General features: G+C 47.3%; 2 protein-coding genes across 4 annotated transcripts in view; one reads left to right on the top strand and one right to left on the bottom strand.

The window, feature by feature from the left end:
• Window positions 1-8511, bottom strand: part of MTFR2 (mitochondrial fission regulator 2) — a 22996-nt gene extending 14485 nt beyond the window's left edge. The window contains exons 1-4 of the mRNA XM_077289307.1: window positions 8433-8511; window positions 8151-8243; window positions 6881-6979; window positions 3123-3227 (exon numbers count right to left, since the gene is read on the bottom strand). Of these exons, the coding sequence (XP_077145422.1) occupies window positions 3123-3227; window positions 6881-6979; window positions 8151-8213 (267 nt within the window). The 5' untranslated portion in view covers window positions 8214-8243; window positions 8433-8511. The remainder of the gene's footprint in view (window positions 1-3122; window positions 3228-6880; window positions 6980-8150; window positions 8244-8432) is intronic.
• Window positions 8455-20222, top strand: LOC143807594 (armadillo repeat-containing protein 1-like). 3 transcript variants are annotated; one of them, XM_077289304.1, is made up of 7 exons: window positions 8455-8582; window positions 10661-10822; window positions 13812-13903; window positions 14845-15022; window positions 15431-15547; window positions 17741-17815; window positions 18077-18386. In XM_077289304.1, the coding sequence occupies exons 1-7, from the start codon at window positions 8550-8552 to the stop codon at window positions 18266-18268; spliced, it is 849 nt and encodes a 282-aa protein (XP_077145419.1). In that variant the 5' UTR covers window positions 8455-8549; the 3' UTR covers window positions 18269-18386. The 3 variants fall into 3 exon arrangements, with proteins under 3 accessions (XP_077145419.1, XP_077145420.1, XP_077145421.1); XM_077289305.1 differs by having other exon boundaries at window positions 8551-8690; window positions 18077-20222; XM_077289306.1 differs by lacking the exon at window positions 8455-8582 and adding an exon at window positions 9045-9063.

Raw genomic sequence — 20222 nt, 5'->3', positions numbered from 1 at the left:
AAAACTTAATGACTCGAATATAAGCCTAGGGTGGAAAATGCAGCAGCTACTGGTAAATGTCAAAAATAAAAATAGATACCAATAAAAGTAAAATTAATTGAGACATCAGTAGGTTAAGTGTTTTTGAATATCCACATTGAATCAGGAGCCCCATATAATGCTCCATACAGTTTATGATGGGCCCCATAAGATGCTCCATAGACACATTTGCCTCATATAATGCTGCACAAATGCTGATTATGGCCCCATAAGATGCTCCATTCAGACATTTGCCCCCATATCATGCTGCACATGGCTCCATACAGATGCCCCATACAGATATTTGCCCCCATATCATGCTGCACATGGCCCCATACAGATGCCCCGAATATATTTGCCCCCATATCATGCTGCACATGGCCACATACAGATGCCCCATACAGATATTTGCCCCCATATAATGCTGCACATGGCCACATACAGATGCCCCATACAGATATTTGCCCCCCTATCATGCTGCACATGGCCACATAAGATGCCCCATACAGATATTTGCCCCCATATCATGCTGCACATGGGCACATAAGATGCCCCATACAGATATTTGCCCCCATATGCTGTTGCTGCGATTAAAAAAATTAAAAAAAAATTACATACTCACCTCTCCGGCCCCCGGCACTTGCTATAGTCACCTGCTCCCCGTTCCACAGCTGTGTCTTCCCATCCTCTGCACCGATGTTCAGGAAGAGGGCGGCGCGCACTAATCGCGTCACCGCGCCCTCTGACCTGAGCGTCACTGCGGAAGACACAGCGGCGCCGACAGTGGAACGAGGACCAGGTGAATATCGCGCACTGCCCCCCGTCATACTCACCTGCTCCCGGCGAGGTCCCTTCACGTCTGTTCCCCGGCGTTGCATTTTCTTCCTGTAGTGAGCGGTCACCATTACTGCTCATTACAGTAATGAATATGCAGCTCCACCCCTATAGTGACCGCTCACTACAGGAAGAAACTGCAGCGCCGGGAAGCAGGGACCGCGCCAGGATTAGGCGAGTATTATTAGACAGCCTCCGCTCCCCCTCCCCTGCCGACCCCTGGGTATGACTCGAGTATAAGCCGAGAGGGGCAATTTCAGCCCAAAAAAGTGGGCTGAAAATGTCGGCTTATACTCGAGTATATACGGTAGATGCAGCAATACTAAATATGTTCTGGCCCTATAAATTGAGTGCTGAGGCTTGCAGCTTGCCAAATAGCCACAATGTCCAAATCTGGGCAGGTTCATACAGCCAGTCCTAATGACAAACATCCTGGTAGGTCATGAGCGCATGAGGTGACATCACCAGGGTGTTTAACCCCTTTACTTTACCGTCATGACCAGGCCAAATGTTACAATACTGACCTGTGTCACTTTATGAGGTAATAACTTTGGAATGCTTCAACAGAGCCCACTAATTCTGAGACTGTTTTTTGTGACATATTGTATTTCATGATAATGGCAAAAATGTATTCGATAGGACTTGTGCAAGTCAAAAAATTGAATTAGTAGTCCATGGATGTGTGGAACAGTCAGGGCCGGCGTTAGGGGCAAGCAAACTAGGCAGTTGCCTAGGGCCCCCACTACCCCAGCCAGTGGCATTCTGCTAATAGCAGCAGACAACACTGCCACTATGGGGCCCGTGAGTGAGGGGGGCCTGGTGCAAGCGCCACTCCCTCACATCGCCGCACATTCAACTGCATCAGCATCATAGATGCTGATACAGTTCAAATCACTGATGGAGGAGAGAGAGTCAGCTGACAATCCCTCTTCCATCATTCCCCGTCTGCCTCTGACGCAGCGGGCGCAATGACGTCACTTCATCGTGCACCACACTGAGTCGACACAAGGGTCCAGTTAGAAAATTAAGTAGTGGTGTTATGGGCCAAAAATTGCTGGGCGTACTAATTTGTCTCAGCCACCATGAGATTTTCAAACTCCTCAGAGAAAAAGACATTGAAAAAGTCTATTTCTGTGAGGTCGGTGGTGTCAAATTGGATTCCTGATTGCGCTACAGAATCAGGAATCTGTGGCTCAATCTTCGGAAGATGAGGTCCATACGGGGTCAGTAACGGCGGTGCTGGTCCATTTTCTGTCCTGGGGAGTATAAAGAGATGAAAAATAAAGAAAGGTGGGATCCTCTCCCTCACCTTCAGTGCCAGAGGCATGGAAAGCGCATGCCTCCCCTGCTGAATACCTTGTTTGGGACAATTCTTTTTTCACAAAAAAAATAAACACAACCGGAGGTTGGTCAGTGATGTGTCGCTGATCAGCGCTCAAGGGCTGTAGGACGGGGGTACGGATGTGACTCTTTTTCCGCTTTACTATCTGACACTATCCCTGACTAAATTCAGTAACAAATACTGAAGTAGAAGACTATTACTACAGTATATTTTTACTGTCCCTAATCTAGTCCTATCAACTAATCTAAATTATTTCTTTTGATTCTTTTTTAACACAAAAAAACAAAACAAAAAGAGGTCGATCACTGAGGCGCGTCAGTGATCAGCGCTCAACAGCTGTAGGACACACAAACGGATGTGGTGCAAAAAGGGGATACAAAAAATAGCCAAAAGCGAGCACAGACACTGATAAGTGGCGTGCATCTGATCAGCAGCTTGACGGCTGTAGGACACACACGAAATGGTGCAAAGGGGGGGTGAGTAGAAAAAAAGTAGACAGTAAAAAAAAAAAAAAAGTAATGGAAAACAGCGAGTGCGGATCAGTGATTTGCGTCACTGATCATCGCTCACTGGCTGCACGAAAACGAAAAAAAAAAATGCCCCAAAAAATATATATATGTGTGTGTGTGTGTGAAAGAGAAACTCTCATGAGAAACAATGCTATTAACATGCAAATATGGTGTTAATCTGCAGGTAACTAGCATTCTGAACATACCCAGTGCCTGAACGGTCTGGCTGCAGGGGTGAAATTAACTTTATTCCTCCCTGCAGCCTTTCAGTCACCGCTCAGTAAATAGTGAGGGCAACAAGGTGTCAGAAAGATATTTCTCTGCAGATTAACCCCATATCAGCAGAGTAATAGCGTTTATTCACATGACAGGTTCCCTTTAATGTTCTGTGGATTCACATGATGTAGAAGTGCACAAACCTGGAAATGACGCCGGGGGCACTGTTCCAATGGCAGCAATGTTCCAATAATTCGAACCACACTACGGGTCCAGCCATAGTTCTTACGCTCCAAGATTTGCATACACTAGAGAGAAATAAACCAGAAAATCACACAGTTAGGGAGAGGTCAGCACAGTCACCTCACCACGATCAAAGTTCTGACCTGACAGGTCGCGTGCCGCAGTCATGGGAGCCACAGGCGCGTGCCGCAGTCATGGGAGCGACAGGCGCGTGCCGCAGTCATGGGAGCCACAGGCGCGTGCCGCAGTCATGGGAGCCACAGGCGCGTGCCGCAGTCATGGGAGCCACAGGCGCGTGCCGCAGTCATGGGAGCCACAGGCGCGTGCCGCAGTCATGGGAGCCACAGGCGCGTGCCGCAGTCATGGGAGCCACAGGCGCGTGCCGCAGTCATGGGAGCCACAGGCGCGTGTCGCAGTCATGGGAGCCACAGGCGCGTGCCGCAGTCATGGGAGCCACAGGCGCGTGCCGCAGTCATGGGAGCCACAGGCGCGTGTCGCAGTCATGGGAGCCACAGGCGCGTGCCGCAGTCATGGGAGCCACAGGCGCGTGCCGCAGTCATGGGAGCCACAGGCGCGTGTCGCAGTCATGGGAGCCACAGGCGCGTGCCGCAGTCATGGGAGCCACAGGCGCGTGCCGCAGTCATGGGAGCCACAGGCGCGTGCCGCAGTCATGGGAGCCACAGGCGCGTGCCGCAGTCATGGGAGCCACAGGCGCGTGTCGCAGTCATGGGAGCCACAGGCGTATGTCATTGTCATACTATGCATTTTTTATGCTTTATATATGCAGATAAGCTCCTTTATACAGTACCAGAATAGCCTATGATATTTCAGAAATCTCATGCACACACATTGGTTTTTTTGTCATCAGGATTTTGTGCTTTGCTTGGGTTTTTGCACAATGGAGCGTGTCACTTTCAGCGTTTTTCGCCCACTGAATTGAATGGGTGGTGAAAAAACGCAGGTATCAGGTTTTGCTGCGTGTTTTATGCCAAAACCTGATTCTATAAAATAGGAATTTTTCTATTTTCAACACTAAGCTTTATCAACATGCACAGGAGAAATCTAGCATGCCAAAACGCGGCAAAAAAACACAAGAATAACCAAGGAAAACCTGTTATTTTTCTACAGCTTCTTTCCTGCCAGGAGATCAGGTTTTGCTGCACAAAAAAAAAAAAAAAGGGTGAAAAAACACCTAGCGTGAACTTATCCGCACAGCAAAAACTCACTAGAATCCGCAGAAAAACCGCAAGAAATCCGCATCAATTCCGCTGGAAAACCGCCAGTGTTTTACCCTGCATTTTCTGCCAAGAGATGCGGATTCTCTGCAGAAAAATCCGCAGGCTAATCCGCAACGTGTGCAGTGTGCACATAGCCTTAAGCTCCACTCCAGTGCGCGTTTTTCAGCGCTGGGTGGTACTACTAATCTAAGGTCCCTGCCCCTAGTATTATACTTACCCCCTGCTTCTTCACCTTTCATTGGCACCGCACCGCCATCTTGTGACCGCAACTTCGGACTGACCGGAAGTCAGAAGTAACAGTCACAAGATCTCAATGCAAGTCTATGAGCGATAGCCTTATTCTGTCATACACTTGCATTGAAAAGTGACCCCCAGATCAGTCAGCAAACACTGGAGCCATCTCACAACCTGCAGAGGACGAGCGGAGCTGCGGCGATAGAAGACGGCAGCTGGTAAATATAAGACTGGGTTCAGGGACCTTAGACTAGAAGCAGCACTCCAGCGCCCGGGTGACGGGCCTTTACCTATAGATTTCATCAGTATTACAAATAAAGTAGGTCTTCACTTTAGATTCCAATTTTGTGCTGGCAGGTTCCCTTTTCGGCCCACTTGGTTATCTGTGCCTGCCAGTGTCCCTGTCGGGGACAGTATGAAACGTCAAGCTGAATGAGAAGAAAATTTGTGCCAGAAACTGTGGCACCCTATCTCCACAACAGAGTGGAGAAAAAAAAAAAGAAACATTTTCTTCTAAATTCCTGCCGTAACATACAGGAACGTAGAGTTAATAATTCTTAAATTTGGGAACATTCCTCTTTAAAAGGGAATGCGACACTATTTGTATCCATACGATAATATATCTATCGTATATATACGATTTTTTTTATATAGTAATCATTCATGTTTAAAAACAAAATAAAATATTGTGCTTTAACAGTTAATTTTGTATTACTTTGCCACTATTATTTGCTGATGTGCAGATACGGCAGCCCCAGGCCCTATGAGACTGCGGTTGGCATCTTGTGTACGCGGACGGCAGTAACAGGAGCACACGGGCAGCCTTACAGTGTACTACTGATCCCAGGCTTCCAAGCTGCTCTCACCACTGGCAGATGTTACCTCTACAGTCCTGCTCTGAGTGATGACACCCGCCTGGGATCAGTACTACAATGTTAGGCTGCCAACATGTACTCACAGCTGCTGTCTTTGCTCATATTCATATTATTATAATATTTTAATTATAATATATAATTATAATCTAATAATAATAATATAATATTTATTATATTCATATTATAATTTGTAAAGCGCTGCGGAATATGTTGGCGCTATATAAATAAAATTATTATTAAATTATTATTATTATATTCAGAAAATTCATCATGCTGCTGTGCTCTGAACACTGACTCGGCTCTGCTCAGTGAGTGATGCAGGGATACACGAGTCAGGCGTTACTCCTGCGTCTGTAAACAAGGTCCGGGCACCAGCGCTGCCGTAATGACTTCATCCAGAGGTGAGTACACGTCACTGGGCGAAATCCCCGCCGCAGCGCTGGTGCCGGACCTGGGGAGTGCTCATTACTGTGATCTGAGCACAAAAGTCACAATGATATGACAGCTCCACTCAGATCACAGTAATGGTCTAGAGCTGTGTATCTAGTTCTATCATGTGTGATACATTCTGCAAAGCCGTGTATCTAATCCTATCGTGTGATACCGACTGGTGTGTTATCACATTGTGGCAAAAAAACAAAATGACTCTGGACTATGACCCTACACTTCATCCTCCCTTATCCTTTTGAAAATACCTAAAAAGGGTGGGGAAGAGTGGCGTCAGACACATGGAGCAGACCCCCACACATTTACTGCAGGCAAAATGGCGGCTAGCCCTACACCAGGTCACGACAATGTCTAATAGGATTCTGCTCTACGTCACAGACTGTACGGCCATCATTGGACACCTCGTAAAGGATCTGCATCCTTTTAGCAACGGGCCAACTACTTTCTCTGGCTGAGAGAAGCAGGAAGTCACTCACAAGTTTGGTGGTCAGTCAGGGGGCACAGACCCCCACCTACGTCATTAATTAGAGGGCTGCTAGTAGCGGACCATGGAGAAGGGATCAGATGTGATCGTGATCACTGTGGGAAGCCGCCAAAGGGTTAATGTGCCAGCTCAGGCAATGGGGTTCTTCAGCTCAGGCACAAAGGGGTCCATGATCTGCTAGCTTCTGGAACTAATAATGCAGCGACATTATGTATCTGGGGTACACTCAGTAAATCATCCATGCCCTTTTACAACGACAGGCCCACTATATAATAAAGTGCCAGAGCAAAAGGGGCAAGATGTCACTGCGTTTTCTGTACAAATACACCCTCCTCCACACTTTTTTTTTCTTTTTGGCACCAGAGAAACTGCACTGAGGGAACCAGAAATTGACCCCCAGAATTTCCTAAATGACGGCAATATCCATATACTGTATATACCTGCAGATCGATTCCTTCAAACAGCACGGGAGGAAGACGACTTGCAATAGCGCGAACACAACTGCGTCTGCGGGTGAACCGCTCCCATACCGGCTCAAGCTGGGAAAAATACAACAAACGTTGTCTTGTTAGGTCAAAAACAAACAAAATTGAGACCATCAGTAGTCACTAAGATCAGAACCATAGGCATGGCGGCTGCCTACTGGCAGTGCAGGGGTTGTCCTGTGATGGACGTTTCATGCCTATGCACAGGAGAGAGGAAAGGCTCGGTCCAGAAATTAGTGATTTTTTTCCCTCTCCACCCTTTAGTCATCAGTAAGGTGCGTCTTCCGGTTGCTTCCTCTGCAGCGCTGCGCCACTTCTCCCTGTACCTTGTGACTACAGCTCTCCCTTACTGGCTGCATTCATGCGAGACAGGAGAGTATCGGAGCGGCGCCGGAAACGGCAGGAGATGGCGACCGATAGGTCATCTAAAGCACATACTGTACTGATTAATAAAGGAACATAAAGGCAAAAACTAAAGCTGGAAAGGCCAAAACACTAACCGGCAAGTAGTTACTAACTGGATAACAACTATCTGCCGGTTCTATCCAGCACCAGCACAGATTGGTCACTGACCGCTCCTGCCAGCGATTCAGCTGCTCCGTGTCAACAGAGCAGCTCTTGTTCTCCTGCTCTATGTTGATGGGGCGTGACTGCCAACGTCGTGCTGATTGACAGCTGGCCCCTCGCAGTTAGGCCGCTGGCAGCAGGCTGTCAGTCAGCACGATGTCAGTAGTCACGCCCCATCAACATAGAGCAGAATCGCCGCCACAAGCGATCTTTGACCTCTCTGTGTAGTCAGTGATCGGCGCTGCGCACAACAGGCAGGTAGTTAGGAACTCCCGGCCTATTTGTTATTAGGCATATAGTAAAAAATAATAGTCCATGATAACGCAGTTAACAGTATGATAACTTTGGGAGAAGTGGCTCAGAAGTGGAGAAAGAAGTAGATGTCTCCGATCATGCGAATGTTTGCAGAGCCCAGTGACGGACAGGGAGCATTTAAAGGGTTTTTGTTGCCTTTTACATATGGCCCAAGGGCATTCGGCTATCACTGCCCCGATGATCCTCGCCCCGCTTTTCCTCCATTGGTGCATAGTCCATAGGGGCAGTGATATGGAGGTATATGGGGGTACCGGTAAGCAATGACTGGTATAAAGGACAATAGGGCGGGGACCCCGATTCCTGCAGCGAAGTTCCCCCCGCACGTCCCATGCCCATCACTCACCTGCTCAGTGGGCACTCCCAGGTATTCCAGCAGCTGACGGATCAGCTCCAGCAGCAGAGACATGGCCGCAGAGATGATGGTGGCACCTTCCTCCTGGAAAACAATGACAGCTCACTGACCGATGGTATCAGGCCGTTCAGATGCGACCTATTGTTCCCTGGGATCAGCCACTATAGACCGGAAATAACGGCGGCGGCCCGTCCTCCTGCAGCCGGGGCTAGTGTGAGGGCAGGGGAAGCAGGTGGCGGGCAGAGCACGGACGGAGCGCAGGACATCACTCACTGCGCGGCCGGGGATACTGACAGCTCCGGGACAGGACGACGAGGACGGACGAGACTCATTCAAACTCAGCGCCGCGAGATCACGTCCTGCGATCTGATTGGACAGTTCAGCTGTGTGATGACATGTGACAGATTCCAGAGCCAATCAGCTGTAGGTGTCTCTGTGGGCGGGGTTAGGTAACGGTCGCCGTGTCCCTGAGGCTGCAGATTGGAGAAGACGTTGTGCGAACCAAGGTGTAGGCTGAGCGGCCGGTGAGGTGTAAGTATTAGTAGCCTGTCTGGGGGCGGTGGGTGCCGGCTGCGGTGAGGGGTAAGTAGCCTGTTTGGGGGGCGGTGGGGGTAAGTAGCCTGTTTGGGGGGTGGTGGGGGTAAGTAGCCTGTTTGGGGGGTGGTGTCTGCTGGGGGCGGTGGGGGTAAGTAGCCTGTTTGGGGGGTGGTGGGTGCTGTCTGCTGGGGGCGGTGAGGGGTAAGTAGCCTATATGGGGGGTGGTGAGGTGTAAGTAGCTTATATGGGGGGGGCGGTGAGGTGTAAGTAGCCTATATGGGGGGCGGTGGGTGTCGGCTGCTGGGGGCGGTGAGGTGTAAGTATTAGTAGCCTGTCTGGGGGCGGTGGGTGCCGGCTGCGGTGAGGGGTAAGTAGCCTATATGGGGGGCGGTGAGGTGTAAGCACTAGTAGCCTGTTTGTGGGGCGGTGGATGTCGGCTGCTGGGGGCGGTGAGGTGTAAATACTAGTAGCCTGTCTGGGGGGTCGGTGGGTGCCGGCTGCTGGGGGCGGTGAGGTGTAAGTACTAGTAGCCTGTCTGGGGGGCGGTGGGTGCCGTCTGTAGGGGCGGTGAGGGGTAAGTAGCCTGTTTGGGGGGCGGTAGGGGTAAGTAGCCTGTTTGGGGGGCGGTAGGGGTAAGTAGCCTGTTTGGGGGGCGGTGGGGGTAAGTAGCCTGTTTGGGGGGTGGTGTCTGCTGGGGGCGGTGGGGGTAAGTAGCCTGTTTGGGGGGTGGTGGGTGCTGTCTGCTGGGGGTGGTGAGGGGTAAGTAGCCTATATGGGGGGTGGTGAGGTGTAAGTAGCTTATATGGGGGGTGAGGTGTAAGTAGCCTATATGGGGGGCGGTGGGTGTCGGCTGCTGGGGGCGGTGAGGTGTAAGTACTAGTAGCCTGTCTGGGGGGCGGTGAGGGGTAAGTAGCCTGTTTGGGGGGCGGTGGGTGCTGTCTGCTGGGGGTGGTGGGGGTAAGTAGCCTGTTTGGGGGGTGGTGTCTGCTGGGGGCGGTGGGGGTAAGTAGCCTGTTTGGGGGGCGGTGGGGGTAAGTACTAGTAGCCTGTCTGGGGGGGCGGTGGGTGCCGGCTGCTGGGGGCGGTGAGGTGTAAGTACTAGTAGCCTGTCTGGGGGGCGGTGGGTGCCGTCTGTAGGGGCGGTGAGGGGTAAGTAGCCTGTTTGGGGGGCGGTGGGGGTAAGTAGCCTGTTTGGGGGGTGGTGTCTGCTGGGGGCGGTGGGGGTAAGTAGCCTGTTTGGGGGGTGGTGGGTGCTGTCTGCTGGGGGTGGTGAGGGGTAAGTAGCCTATATGGGGGGTGGTGAGGTGTAAGTAGCTTATATGGGGGGGCGGTGAGGTGTAAGTAGCCTATATGGGGGGCGGTGGGTGTCGGCTGCTGGGGGCGGTGAGGTGTAAGTACTAGTAGCCTGTCTGGGGGGCGGTGAGGTGTAAGTACTAGTAGCCTGTCTGGGGGGCGGTGGGTGCCGGCTGCTGGGGGCGGTGAGGTGTAAGTACTAGTAGCCTGTCTGGGGGGCGGTGAGGGGTAAGTAGCCTGTTTGGGGGGCGGTGGGTGCTGTCTGCTGGGGGTGGTGGGGATAAGTAGCCTGTTTGGGGGGTGGTGGGTGCCCGCTGCTGGGGCGGTGAGGGGTAAGTAGCTTGTATGGGGGGGCGGTGGGGGTAAGTAGCCTGTATGGGGGGCGGTGGGTGCTGTCTGCTGGGGGCGGTGAGGGGTAAGTAGCCTTTATGGGGGGTGGTGAGGTGTAAGCCTATATGGGGGACGGTGGGTGTCGGCTGCTGGGGGCTTACCCCGAGGAGTCTCTATACGCTGTGTGTGGCTCTCACCCTTGGACACCGCGGGATGGAAGTGTTCCCGTGTCACTATCGGGGTCAGCATACATACAGTGGTCCTATGATGATCCGAGACACACCCCCCCCCCCCCCCCCCCCCCCCCGATTATCTGCTCATCTTTCTGTTCTGACTTCCAGCTCGGATCAGACATGGACGCTGCGGCCGTTGTCGCCCATTTGCGGGACCTGGCTTCTGATCCGCAGAATAGAGCCAGTATTGTAAGGGACAGGAGTTGTCTGGCCGGTCTCATCCTTTTTCTTGGCCACCAGGACCCACAGGTGGCTGAAGCGGCTCTGGAGGTAAGATATACCTGGATGAGATAATACAGCCAGTGCCTGATATATGCTGCCCAATCCACGGGCCACATGTATCAGCTGACAGGTTCACTTTAAGACTGGCCTTGTGCACGTCAATCTTAAAGGGATTCTGTCAGCAGTTTTTGTTTTTTTTTGCTATGAAACCTGAGGACCGCATGATGTAGGATCTGAGACTCTAATTTCAGCAATGTGTCACTTATTAGGCTGTGTGCTGGTGTTTCAATACAATAAGCATTTTACCAGCAGGAGATTAACACTACAGGACTACAGCTCTAGTGCCAAGTGGTCAACTTCGCCCCCACTACTGATTATTGGAAATATGCAATGTATACAGAAATCTGCTAATCAGTGGTATGGACAGCTGCTCTACATCTAAAAACTCTTAATTGTATCACAACTGCTGCACCCAGTAAACTAAGTGGTATGTTACTGAAACCAGGGTCTCTTTCCTTACATTATGCTGCTCTCAGATGAGGTAGCAAAAACCTTGTGACAGATTCCCTTTAAGGCCAAGTTCACATTGCGTTAAAGCAGCCCGTTCAACACATGCATTAAACGGGCTGCGTTAACGCAAGTGCCGAAATGTGATCGCGCTAGCGCCGATAGAGCTAGCAGATGCTCTATCTGCGCTAGTGGTGACGGACCCGGAAACGCTGCAGCCCGTGTCCCAGGGTCCGTCACTCAATGATGGCACATCGCTAGCGCACGCCCATTTTGGCCGTTCGCTAGCGATGCGTCCGACATAGGGCTTAATGGGCGGCTTTAATGAACTGCTTTACACCGCGTTATGCCGCGGTGTAACATAGTCCATCTAACGGACTGCCTAGAACGTAATGTGAACTTGGCCTAAGGGGGTGATTTTATACCTAAAAATGTTTTTATATCTTATCTTTACACCCTAAGCATTTTTGTAAATAGATTTATTATAGAATACCCTACACTACCCTATTGTCACGACTCTGTTGCCAGGTGACCCAGGATCAGTGGCTCCTTCCCTGATCCTAATGCTAGGGGGCACCCTAGCTCGCACTGTTCCCTGTTTTTACTTCTGAAGGTGAAGATGCCGGGTCCACGTACCTTGCCTTATCTCCTGAATCCGCCCTCAGTATGTTCCCTTCCCCCACCCAGGAGAGAGTGAGTAGTAGTGCACTCTAGTACACCAACCAGATGAACAAAGTAACACAAACACGGGAAACGGAAAATAACAAACATACAAATATACATTCACATATAACAGAGTTATGTACCGGGAAGTAGAGGATGGGGTAAAACCAAATTAGGAGAAGGAAAGGGAATTATCACACTTGCTAAACCAAGCAACAGTCACCGATAAATCCACCAAACGCCTCTCTTCCCAGCCATGCAGCATAACCTAGCTCTGATGATGTGTGTCAGTCAGGACCCACATTATACAAGGAATAGGAGTGGCTAATCGTGCTCAGCTGAGAGCCGTAGCTCCCAGAGCTCTCAACGTGGCCGATTTAACCCCTGTGCTGCCAAAAGAAATTCACACAGTTTAAAAAGGTGAAGTGCTTCTTTTCAGCGCAGTAGTAGAAGCAATCAGAAGCTGTGGTCTTCTGGCTCCTCTGTCGTGGTAACCCCATGAGATATATCCTGCTAATCCCTATATGTATTTTTTTTTTACTTCACTTCTTGCTTTAAGAGGAGTCTCAAACTAGGCGTCATCAGTCACTTCCCGATGACGTCTATCTTCCCTAATAGAAAAGGATGGAGATGCAGTCACTTACCACAGTTTCTTTAATCATCATCACCATCTATAGATGTTCTGAATCCATGGACTGATGGAAGCCGTGGAAGAAGTGATAGAGACGCCTGTACTCATCTTCTGTCTCCATCGCCGCAGCTTCTTGCTGTGAAAGGAGACTGTATCAGGTGTCAGCGATAGAAGCAGGGTGAGTGACGCAACAGTTTTTATCACTGTCCTCAAATGAATCATGAGGTGTCAGTGATAGGTTTTGGGCAGTGCTGGTGTCGCTTACCTCTCTTCTATCACCGACCTCAAACAAATGGTCATCATGGGGCGGCATTGATGTCACTCACCCTGCTTCTATCACATCTCCCTGATGACAATTCATTTTATGGCGGTGATAGAATGTGGGTTAGCACTGGTGTCACTCGCCCTGCTTCTATCATCACACCCTGCTGACGTCCTGCTTCAGAAGTGGTGATAGATGCTGAGGGGAAGTGAGTGCAGGACAATCCTCCTGAATCCTTGCTTTAGACTCCTCCCAAATGAAGTGTCACAGGAAGTGAAGTAAAAAAAAACACATTTAGGGATTAGCTATATAGGAGAAATATAGTGTATTCTAATAAAGCAAATTACAAAAGTGCTTAGGGTGTAAAAATAGATATAAAGGTCGTTTTAGGTATCGGACACTCTTATTAATGAAGGGCTTACTGGAGTACCATGTGCCAAATTCTTTAAGAGGCACACACCACTTAATGAATTTTGCATAGCTATGCTTCTCCAGTCTTGGAGTTTAGTAGCAATTCTAGCATAAGAAACGCCATCACTTTTGCTGAATTTTTTTAGATGGGTGTAGTCCCGTCCCACCCCAGTTTTGCCCATTTTGGCAGATTATTATGCATTAAAAACTTTAATGAATCCCATATTATAAACATATGGTTAGATGCAGGGGCCGACTGTACAGCTCAGCTGGCAACTAGTCTTTGTGGAGCGGGCTCAGCTCTTGAGCATGCATCACACAAAACTACCTATTTTTGATGGATATTTGTGTATTAATGTTAGTAGGGGCTTGCATGTGGCTCCCATAGAGTTAAAATGGGAACCTGTCATTAGATTGATGCTGCATCATAGCTGCAAAGTATGTTTTTCCTGTCACCAATGACAGCACTATTATATTCCTTGGTGCTGTCATGGGTTCCGTAAAAAACACATTACCGGTAAATAATATACGTGTTTTCTCTTGACCCTTTTCCTCTTTTACAGACAATTCACTACTTGTGTGAAAATCCTAATCACTGTAAAAAACTGAGAAGTGAGCTCGGTATGATGGTGAGCCTGGAGAACATTAAGAACAGGTAAGCTGTAGTAGTGATGTCTGTACTGAGTGTGCATCCAGCCTAAATGTAGGGAGAAGAGAGCTGTCAGTGTGATGCCCTGGACATCTAAGGGCGCATGGGCCTGTGTTTTTGTATATGAAGCTGCAAAGTTCAGGTCAGGAGACTTGCGGACAACCCGTACATCATGAATCGTGCACGGACCGAGCAGCACAGATATCTGAATTAGGCTTAAGATTGCATGCACTTGTTTTGCAAAATCGTGAGTCTCCAACGATGATGCAATTTCTGTAAATCCAGCCTTAAGGATCTAGTGTTGGCATGTCTCACTAGACATCACGTGTTGTGTAACTAGAATAATTTTCATTTTGTAATTTGTAATATTCCTTTTTCAGGAAAGTTGTCTTTACCTGCTATTTATTATAAAAAAAATAAAAAAAAACTGTGCTTTACACACCCTCCCAGGGTTTCCGCTGCTGCTCCTTGTGTCTGTTATTGTCTGTATTGCCGACATCACATCATCAGAGCTGTAGCCAATCCGTGACCCCGTACAGAATGAGCCACTGCGCTCACTGATTGTCTGCAGCGTTGTTGGCGTGACGGCAGTAATACAAATAATAAAAGAAACCAAGAGCAGCGGTGAAGACTCGGCGGTAAGTAAAGCATAGTTTTTGTTTTAACAGCAAATTGTCCCTTGAGACTCAACTTTCCAGAAAAAAAAGCCAGACATATAAGAAACTTTTTAATTAAAGGGATTGTCTCATGTTTGCAGGTGGCTAATATTGCAAAGTGCTTGTAAAATTAAGCATGTTTGCAATTTGCTTGTCCGTTAAGAACACATGGATTTTTCCTTCTAGGATAATACAACCCCTTTGCTCTGTACTTTCTATAGTGCCCTTTTCCAATAAAGAACCATATGACCACCGGTGATAGATGCATAAACTCTATTTTTTTTTTCTCAGTGACTCAAGGAGTAATCGTAGCAAACTACTCGCCCATCGTATACACATGTCACTAAGTGTGCCGGGTCACTTGCATACACCAGAAGCCAAGAATAAGCAAAACAACCTACAGTTCTTCATTGCAAGTGCAAACAAGAGAGCAAAGACCATAACGCTCCACATCCATGGGCTTGACCTGGTAAGGCTTGAGATTGCTATTCTCCGCACAGAACTTATAACTTGCTAAGATACCCTTATGTTCATTTGGAGATTTAAAAAAGGGCGTCCAAGATTATCATTTGTTTTTATTTTATTTTTTAAGAGAATGGCTATAAATGAAAGCAACAAGTTTCCAGGTGTAATCCAGTTTCTCCATGCCTGGTGGCACTCTCTGACTGCTTTCTTGTAGGAGATGTAAATCCAAATATTGCTGCTAGTTTCAATCCTAATTTCCTTTGCATGCACTAGCCACTATATTCTAGTTGTGACTAACTTATCTATCCAAGTAAAAATTAGGCTCCAAAATTGAGACTATTTATTTTTAGTAGGAAGAAGTGACCACTATGAAGCTCTATAGTCACTTATCAGAGTATTTCTTACATTTCAGGAGAGGAAATGCCTATGTGAAGAAGTGTTATTAAAGGTGAAAGGTGTCATCAGCTTTACATTTCAGATAGCAATCAGAAGGTGCACCGTGCGGGTGAAGCCAGACCTGGCCACAGAGGTAGGAGAAAATGACAAATTAAAGATTGCTATGTTGTAGGTCAAAAATTACACTGCTGTCACACCAATTTTTATTTAAAAAAAAGTGTGATGGGACTTACTAGGAGGGGTTGACGTAAATCTGCGCCAGCTCATAACTGTTGGGAGTTTCATTTTTGGAGCAAATGCAGCACAAGATGTGCCAAATTTATTATGAGGCACATACAGTACATCTGAGTATGTTTGATGCTTGTTAATCCAGTAAGCTGGCTTCTGTTTAAAGGGGTTCTCCAAGAATGTATTAAAATGGCCCCATCACATAATTTAAATGCAACCCATCCTACTAGTCCGGATGGGCTGCAGTGTGAAGAAACACTGCTCCTGAGACCTGTGTCTCAACTGACAGAAGTATTGTAAGCACACATACCTACGTGATCCGAGGGGAAAAGTGTGACAGAAATAGAAATATATCTTCTCATCTAACTGGGCACAGATGACTGAGGCTGCATAAGAATATACTTTGTGCTAAGTCAACCTAGAAGATTTATTTCTTCTCTCTGTTCGCTTCTATTTATTTCTTCTCTCTATTCCTTTTGCGATGTGTTTGAATTATGTGATGGGGGGGGGCCATTTTATTACATTCCTGGAGCACCCCTTTAATGACTAGTTTATGAAAACTTTCCCCAAATGTATTTTTTTTTTTTCTCCTTGTGCACATGGCCTTAATCTACCAATTGATGAGTTTCATGCCAGAAATTCCGATTGTGTTATTTGTGTACAATTCTCCAGGCAAGAAAAGGGTGCTCAGACTGTGCCCCTTGTCTATCTGCTAGCTAGTTCTATGCAGTCAACATTGAAATTGCAAAACAAAGACGGAAAAGTTGTGTAATTATGGCAATCACAGGATGGATAGATATCTTACTAGCACATGATGAAGAAATGGAAGCAAATTTTTGGAAACACTTTTTAGATTTATTCCGTATGGAGTATGAGCACCATTTGCAGAAATACATTTACACGCCTTGGCTGCTATCAGGGAGGTTAACATAGAAAAAAAAATACATACCATGAGATACAGCCTTCCCAAAACCCTGTCTGATGACAAATGCACACTTAGCAGCAGGATGCAGCAGGCCTCCACTGATAAAGGCTAGGGGCGGCACAGGTGCAAACTACTTGATAAAAACAGCCACCCCCCACCCCAACCAAACATTGCAGGGGTTGGCTGCCTAGTAGAAAAAATGCACATTGATATAACTCACATAGGACACCAGTCACACTGGTAAGTGTGGTGCACAGTGTCTGGTATGCAACCTATTAATGACGCCCCTTGTATTAACAGGCGGGCTGCCCAGCACTATAATATGCAGCACACAGTGACAGACGCCCCAGAAAAACCTAACCAACAAAAAGAGGCCTGACCACATCCTGCAAAAAAAGATATGATATAGTGCAAAAAATGCATGCATATGATAAACACATACATTATATAAGGTATTGGTTTAATATTTTGGCCAAAATAAAGTAAGCCCGCAACCCAACGTCAAGGGTCCTCATAATCTTGCGGGTCCTACCACTAATATAAAAAAACAGCTAACAGAAAAAACAGGCCTCCACCTGTGCCGCCCCTAGCCTTTATCAGTGGAGGCCTGCTAAGTGTGCATTTGTCATCAGACAGGGTTTTGGGAAGGCTGTATCTCATGGTATGTATTTTATCAGGGAGGTTATTAATGGTTGTCTGAGGAATGTTCTTTTGCACTGAATGTATTGGGGCATGCAAATCATCAAGATCCGCCGCTGGCAGCTACCTTTGTAATTGCAGACAATGATGTCCCAGATGTGCCCAGTGGTAGACAAGTCAGGAGACGCTATAGGTCATGGCAGTGCTTTTAGGCAACATGGGTTTCACAAAGTAGCACGAGCAGCATGGAGACTGGCTATGTCATACCGACTGTTTCATTTGCATATCATTAATGTGGGTCAATCCTGTGATTTCCTTAATTCCACAACTATGCCTTCTTGGTGTTGTAACCTCAGTGTTGGGGAGTGTATACTATAGTGAGGTATGTCCTTTTACGTAATGTTGCTGCTTCTGCTGATCTGCAGTGTGCTACAAAGGCATTATGGTCACAGTAATCTTGTTACATTTGTCATTTTCTTTTTGCTCCCTCTCCCCATGAATGTACATGGATTACACAGTTATTCTTGTTCACAGTGTTTAACCTCCGCAATCGCAGAAACAAAAGTTCTGAAGGCCCAGCAGGTGATCAGGAATGACTGCGGTGAAGAGGTAAGCTCACACACATTTTAGCTGACGGTTTGGTACCTGAAACAGCTAGGCTAGCCAGCGACTCTGCTCGCATAGCCAAAAACATTTGTGTGACTTGCTGTTGTGTTGTTTTATAATGTGATTTTGCCATTGGATCGCCTGTGACTCTTGCTTTAGGTCCACTGCTTGGTCTGGCACCTGGACACAGGACGTGATGCTTTACAACAGCCAGGGTGACTGCTCCCATGTGTAATCTTTGTCTTCTGTGCTTCATTTACATAGGTTTATGTACCGCTGCTAAGTACGAACAATCCAGTGGAAAAGAGCCAGTGCTTGCCAGACTACTTACCGGAAGAGGAAAGTCCTCAGAAAGATCTAGAAAAGGCTCTAGCTCATCCAGCAGCAAAAGATGAGACCCATGGAAGTTGGGTGAACGCTGCCGCCAGTTTCCTTAGTAAAACCTTTTACTGGTGACATACAGGACGTTTTCAGTGATGTTTTTATTCCCCGGAGAACAATGTACATATCGTCCTATATGTATTTTATATGTGATTTACTTACAGAAGAACAGAACACTAGCCGTTTCCTTATCTTTTTCAGTGACTACCTGCATCTGAATTACACAAGGTATTTTTGTAGATAGAAGATACTTAATTTCTGGTAGCATTCTGTTAGATAATTGTAAGAAACTTCTTCCAGTATGTTTACCCATGTAGTGAGATTTTGCCTGACGTCTCGTTGCCTACGTGCTGTTAAAGCCCACAGACCAACAGTGTGGTAGTCAAAAATGTGCCCCTATTAAACTAGCATAGGACCACTTTAGGGAACCTGTCAGCAGGATTGTGCTCAGTAACCTACAGACAGTATCAGGTCGGCGCCGTTATACTGATTAAAAATTAAACAACAATCACAAGACTGATTTCATCAGCCAAGGTATCATTATAATCGTTATAACGGCACCGACCTGACACTGTCTGTAGGTTACTGTGCACAATCCTGATGACAGGGTCCCTTTAACCCCTTCACCCCCGGAGCTTTTTCCGTTTTCGTTTTTCGCTCCCCTCCTTCCCAGAGCCATAACTTTTTTATTTTTCCGTCAATTTCGCCATGTGAGGGCTTATTTTTTGCGGGACGAGTTGTACTTTTGAACGACATCATTGGTTTTAGCATGTCGTGTACTAGAAAACGGGAAAAAAATTCCAAGTGCAGTGAAATTGCAAAAAAAGTGCAATCCCACACTTGTTTTTTGCTTGCCTATTTTGCTAGGTTCACTAAATGCTAAAACTGACCTGCCATTATGATTCTCCAGGTCACTACGAGTTCATAGACACCTAACATGACTAGGTTATTTTTCACCTAAGTGGTGAAAAAAAATTCCAAACTTTGCAAAAAAAAAACAAAACAAAATTGCGCCATTTTCCGATACTCGTAGCGTCTCCATTTTTCGTGATCTGGGGTCAGGTGAGGGCTTATTTTTTGCGTGCCGAGCTGGCGTTTTTAATGATAGCATTTTGGTGTAGATACGTTCTTTTGATCGCCCGTTATTGCATTTTAATGCAATGTCGTGGCGACCAAAAAAACGTAAATCTGGCGTTTCGAATTTTTTTCTCATTACGCCATTTAGCGATCAGGTTAATGCTTTTTTTTTATTGATAGATCGGGCGATTCTGAACGCGGCGATACCAAATATGTGTAGGTTGGGGTTTTTTTTTATTGATTTATTTTGATTGGGGCGAAAGGGGGGTGATTTAAACTTTTATATTTTTTTTATTTTTTTCACATTTTTAAACTTTTTTTTTTTACTTTTGCCATGCTTCTATAGCCTCCATGGGAGGCTAGAAGCAGGCACAGCCCGATCGGCTCTGCTACATAACAGCGATCATCAGATTGCTGTTATGTAGGAGAATTGCAGGTGTGCTGTGAGCGCCGACCACAGGGGGGCGCTCACAGCCACCGGCAATCAGTAACCATAGAGGTCTCAAGGACCTCTATGGTTACAATGGAGGAGCATCGCCGACCCCCGATCATGTGACGGGGGTCGGCGATGCGCTCATATCCGGCCGCACGGCCGGATGCGGTAGTTAAATGCCGCTGTCTGCGCTTGACAGCGGCATTTAACTAGTTAATAGCGGCGGGTGATCGCGATTTCACCCGCCGCTATTGCGCGCACATGTCAGCTGTAAAAAACAGCTGACATGTCGCGACTTTGATGTGCGCTCACCGCCGGAGCGCACATCAAAGCGGGGGTCCCGACATGTGACGTACTATTCCGTCACATGTCGGGAAGGGGTTAAGGATATATGTTCATCTTGTACATGATGCCATTGTCTATTTGTCTTCTAGCACTTATTACTGTACTGTGTTGTCTTATTTCTGTATACATGTCTGTTCTCGCCATATAAATAAAATAAGGGCATTTATTCATGTA

This window comes from Ranitomeya variabilis, chromosome 2 (assembly GCF_051348905.1).
Source record: "Ranitomeya variabilis isolate aRanVar5 chromosome 2, aRanVar5.hap1, whole genome shotgun sequence".
NCBI classification, from domain to species: domain Eukaryota; kingdom Metazoa; phylum Chordata; class Amphibia; order Anura; family Dendrobatidae; genus Ranitomeya; species Ranitomeya variabilis.
The sequence above is the reverse complement of the archived record's forward strand: the minus strand, read 5'-3'. Positions and strand labels throughout refer to the sequence as shown.

Excerpts from the sequence above, each read along its gene's own strand:
- LOC143807594 (XM_077289304.1), top strand. The coding sequence starts at position 8,550 with ATGACATGTGACAGATTCCAGAGCCAATCAGCT. Across the intron at positions 8,583-10,660 it reads GATTCCAGAGCCAATCAGCT|CTCGGATCAGACATGGACGC; the intron begins GTAGGTGTCTCT and ends TCTGACTTCCAG. Across the intron at positions 17,816-18,076 it reads GGAATGACTGCGGTGAAGAG|GTTTATGTACCGCTGCTAAG; the intron begins GTAAGCTCACAC and ends TCATTTACATAG.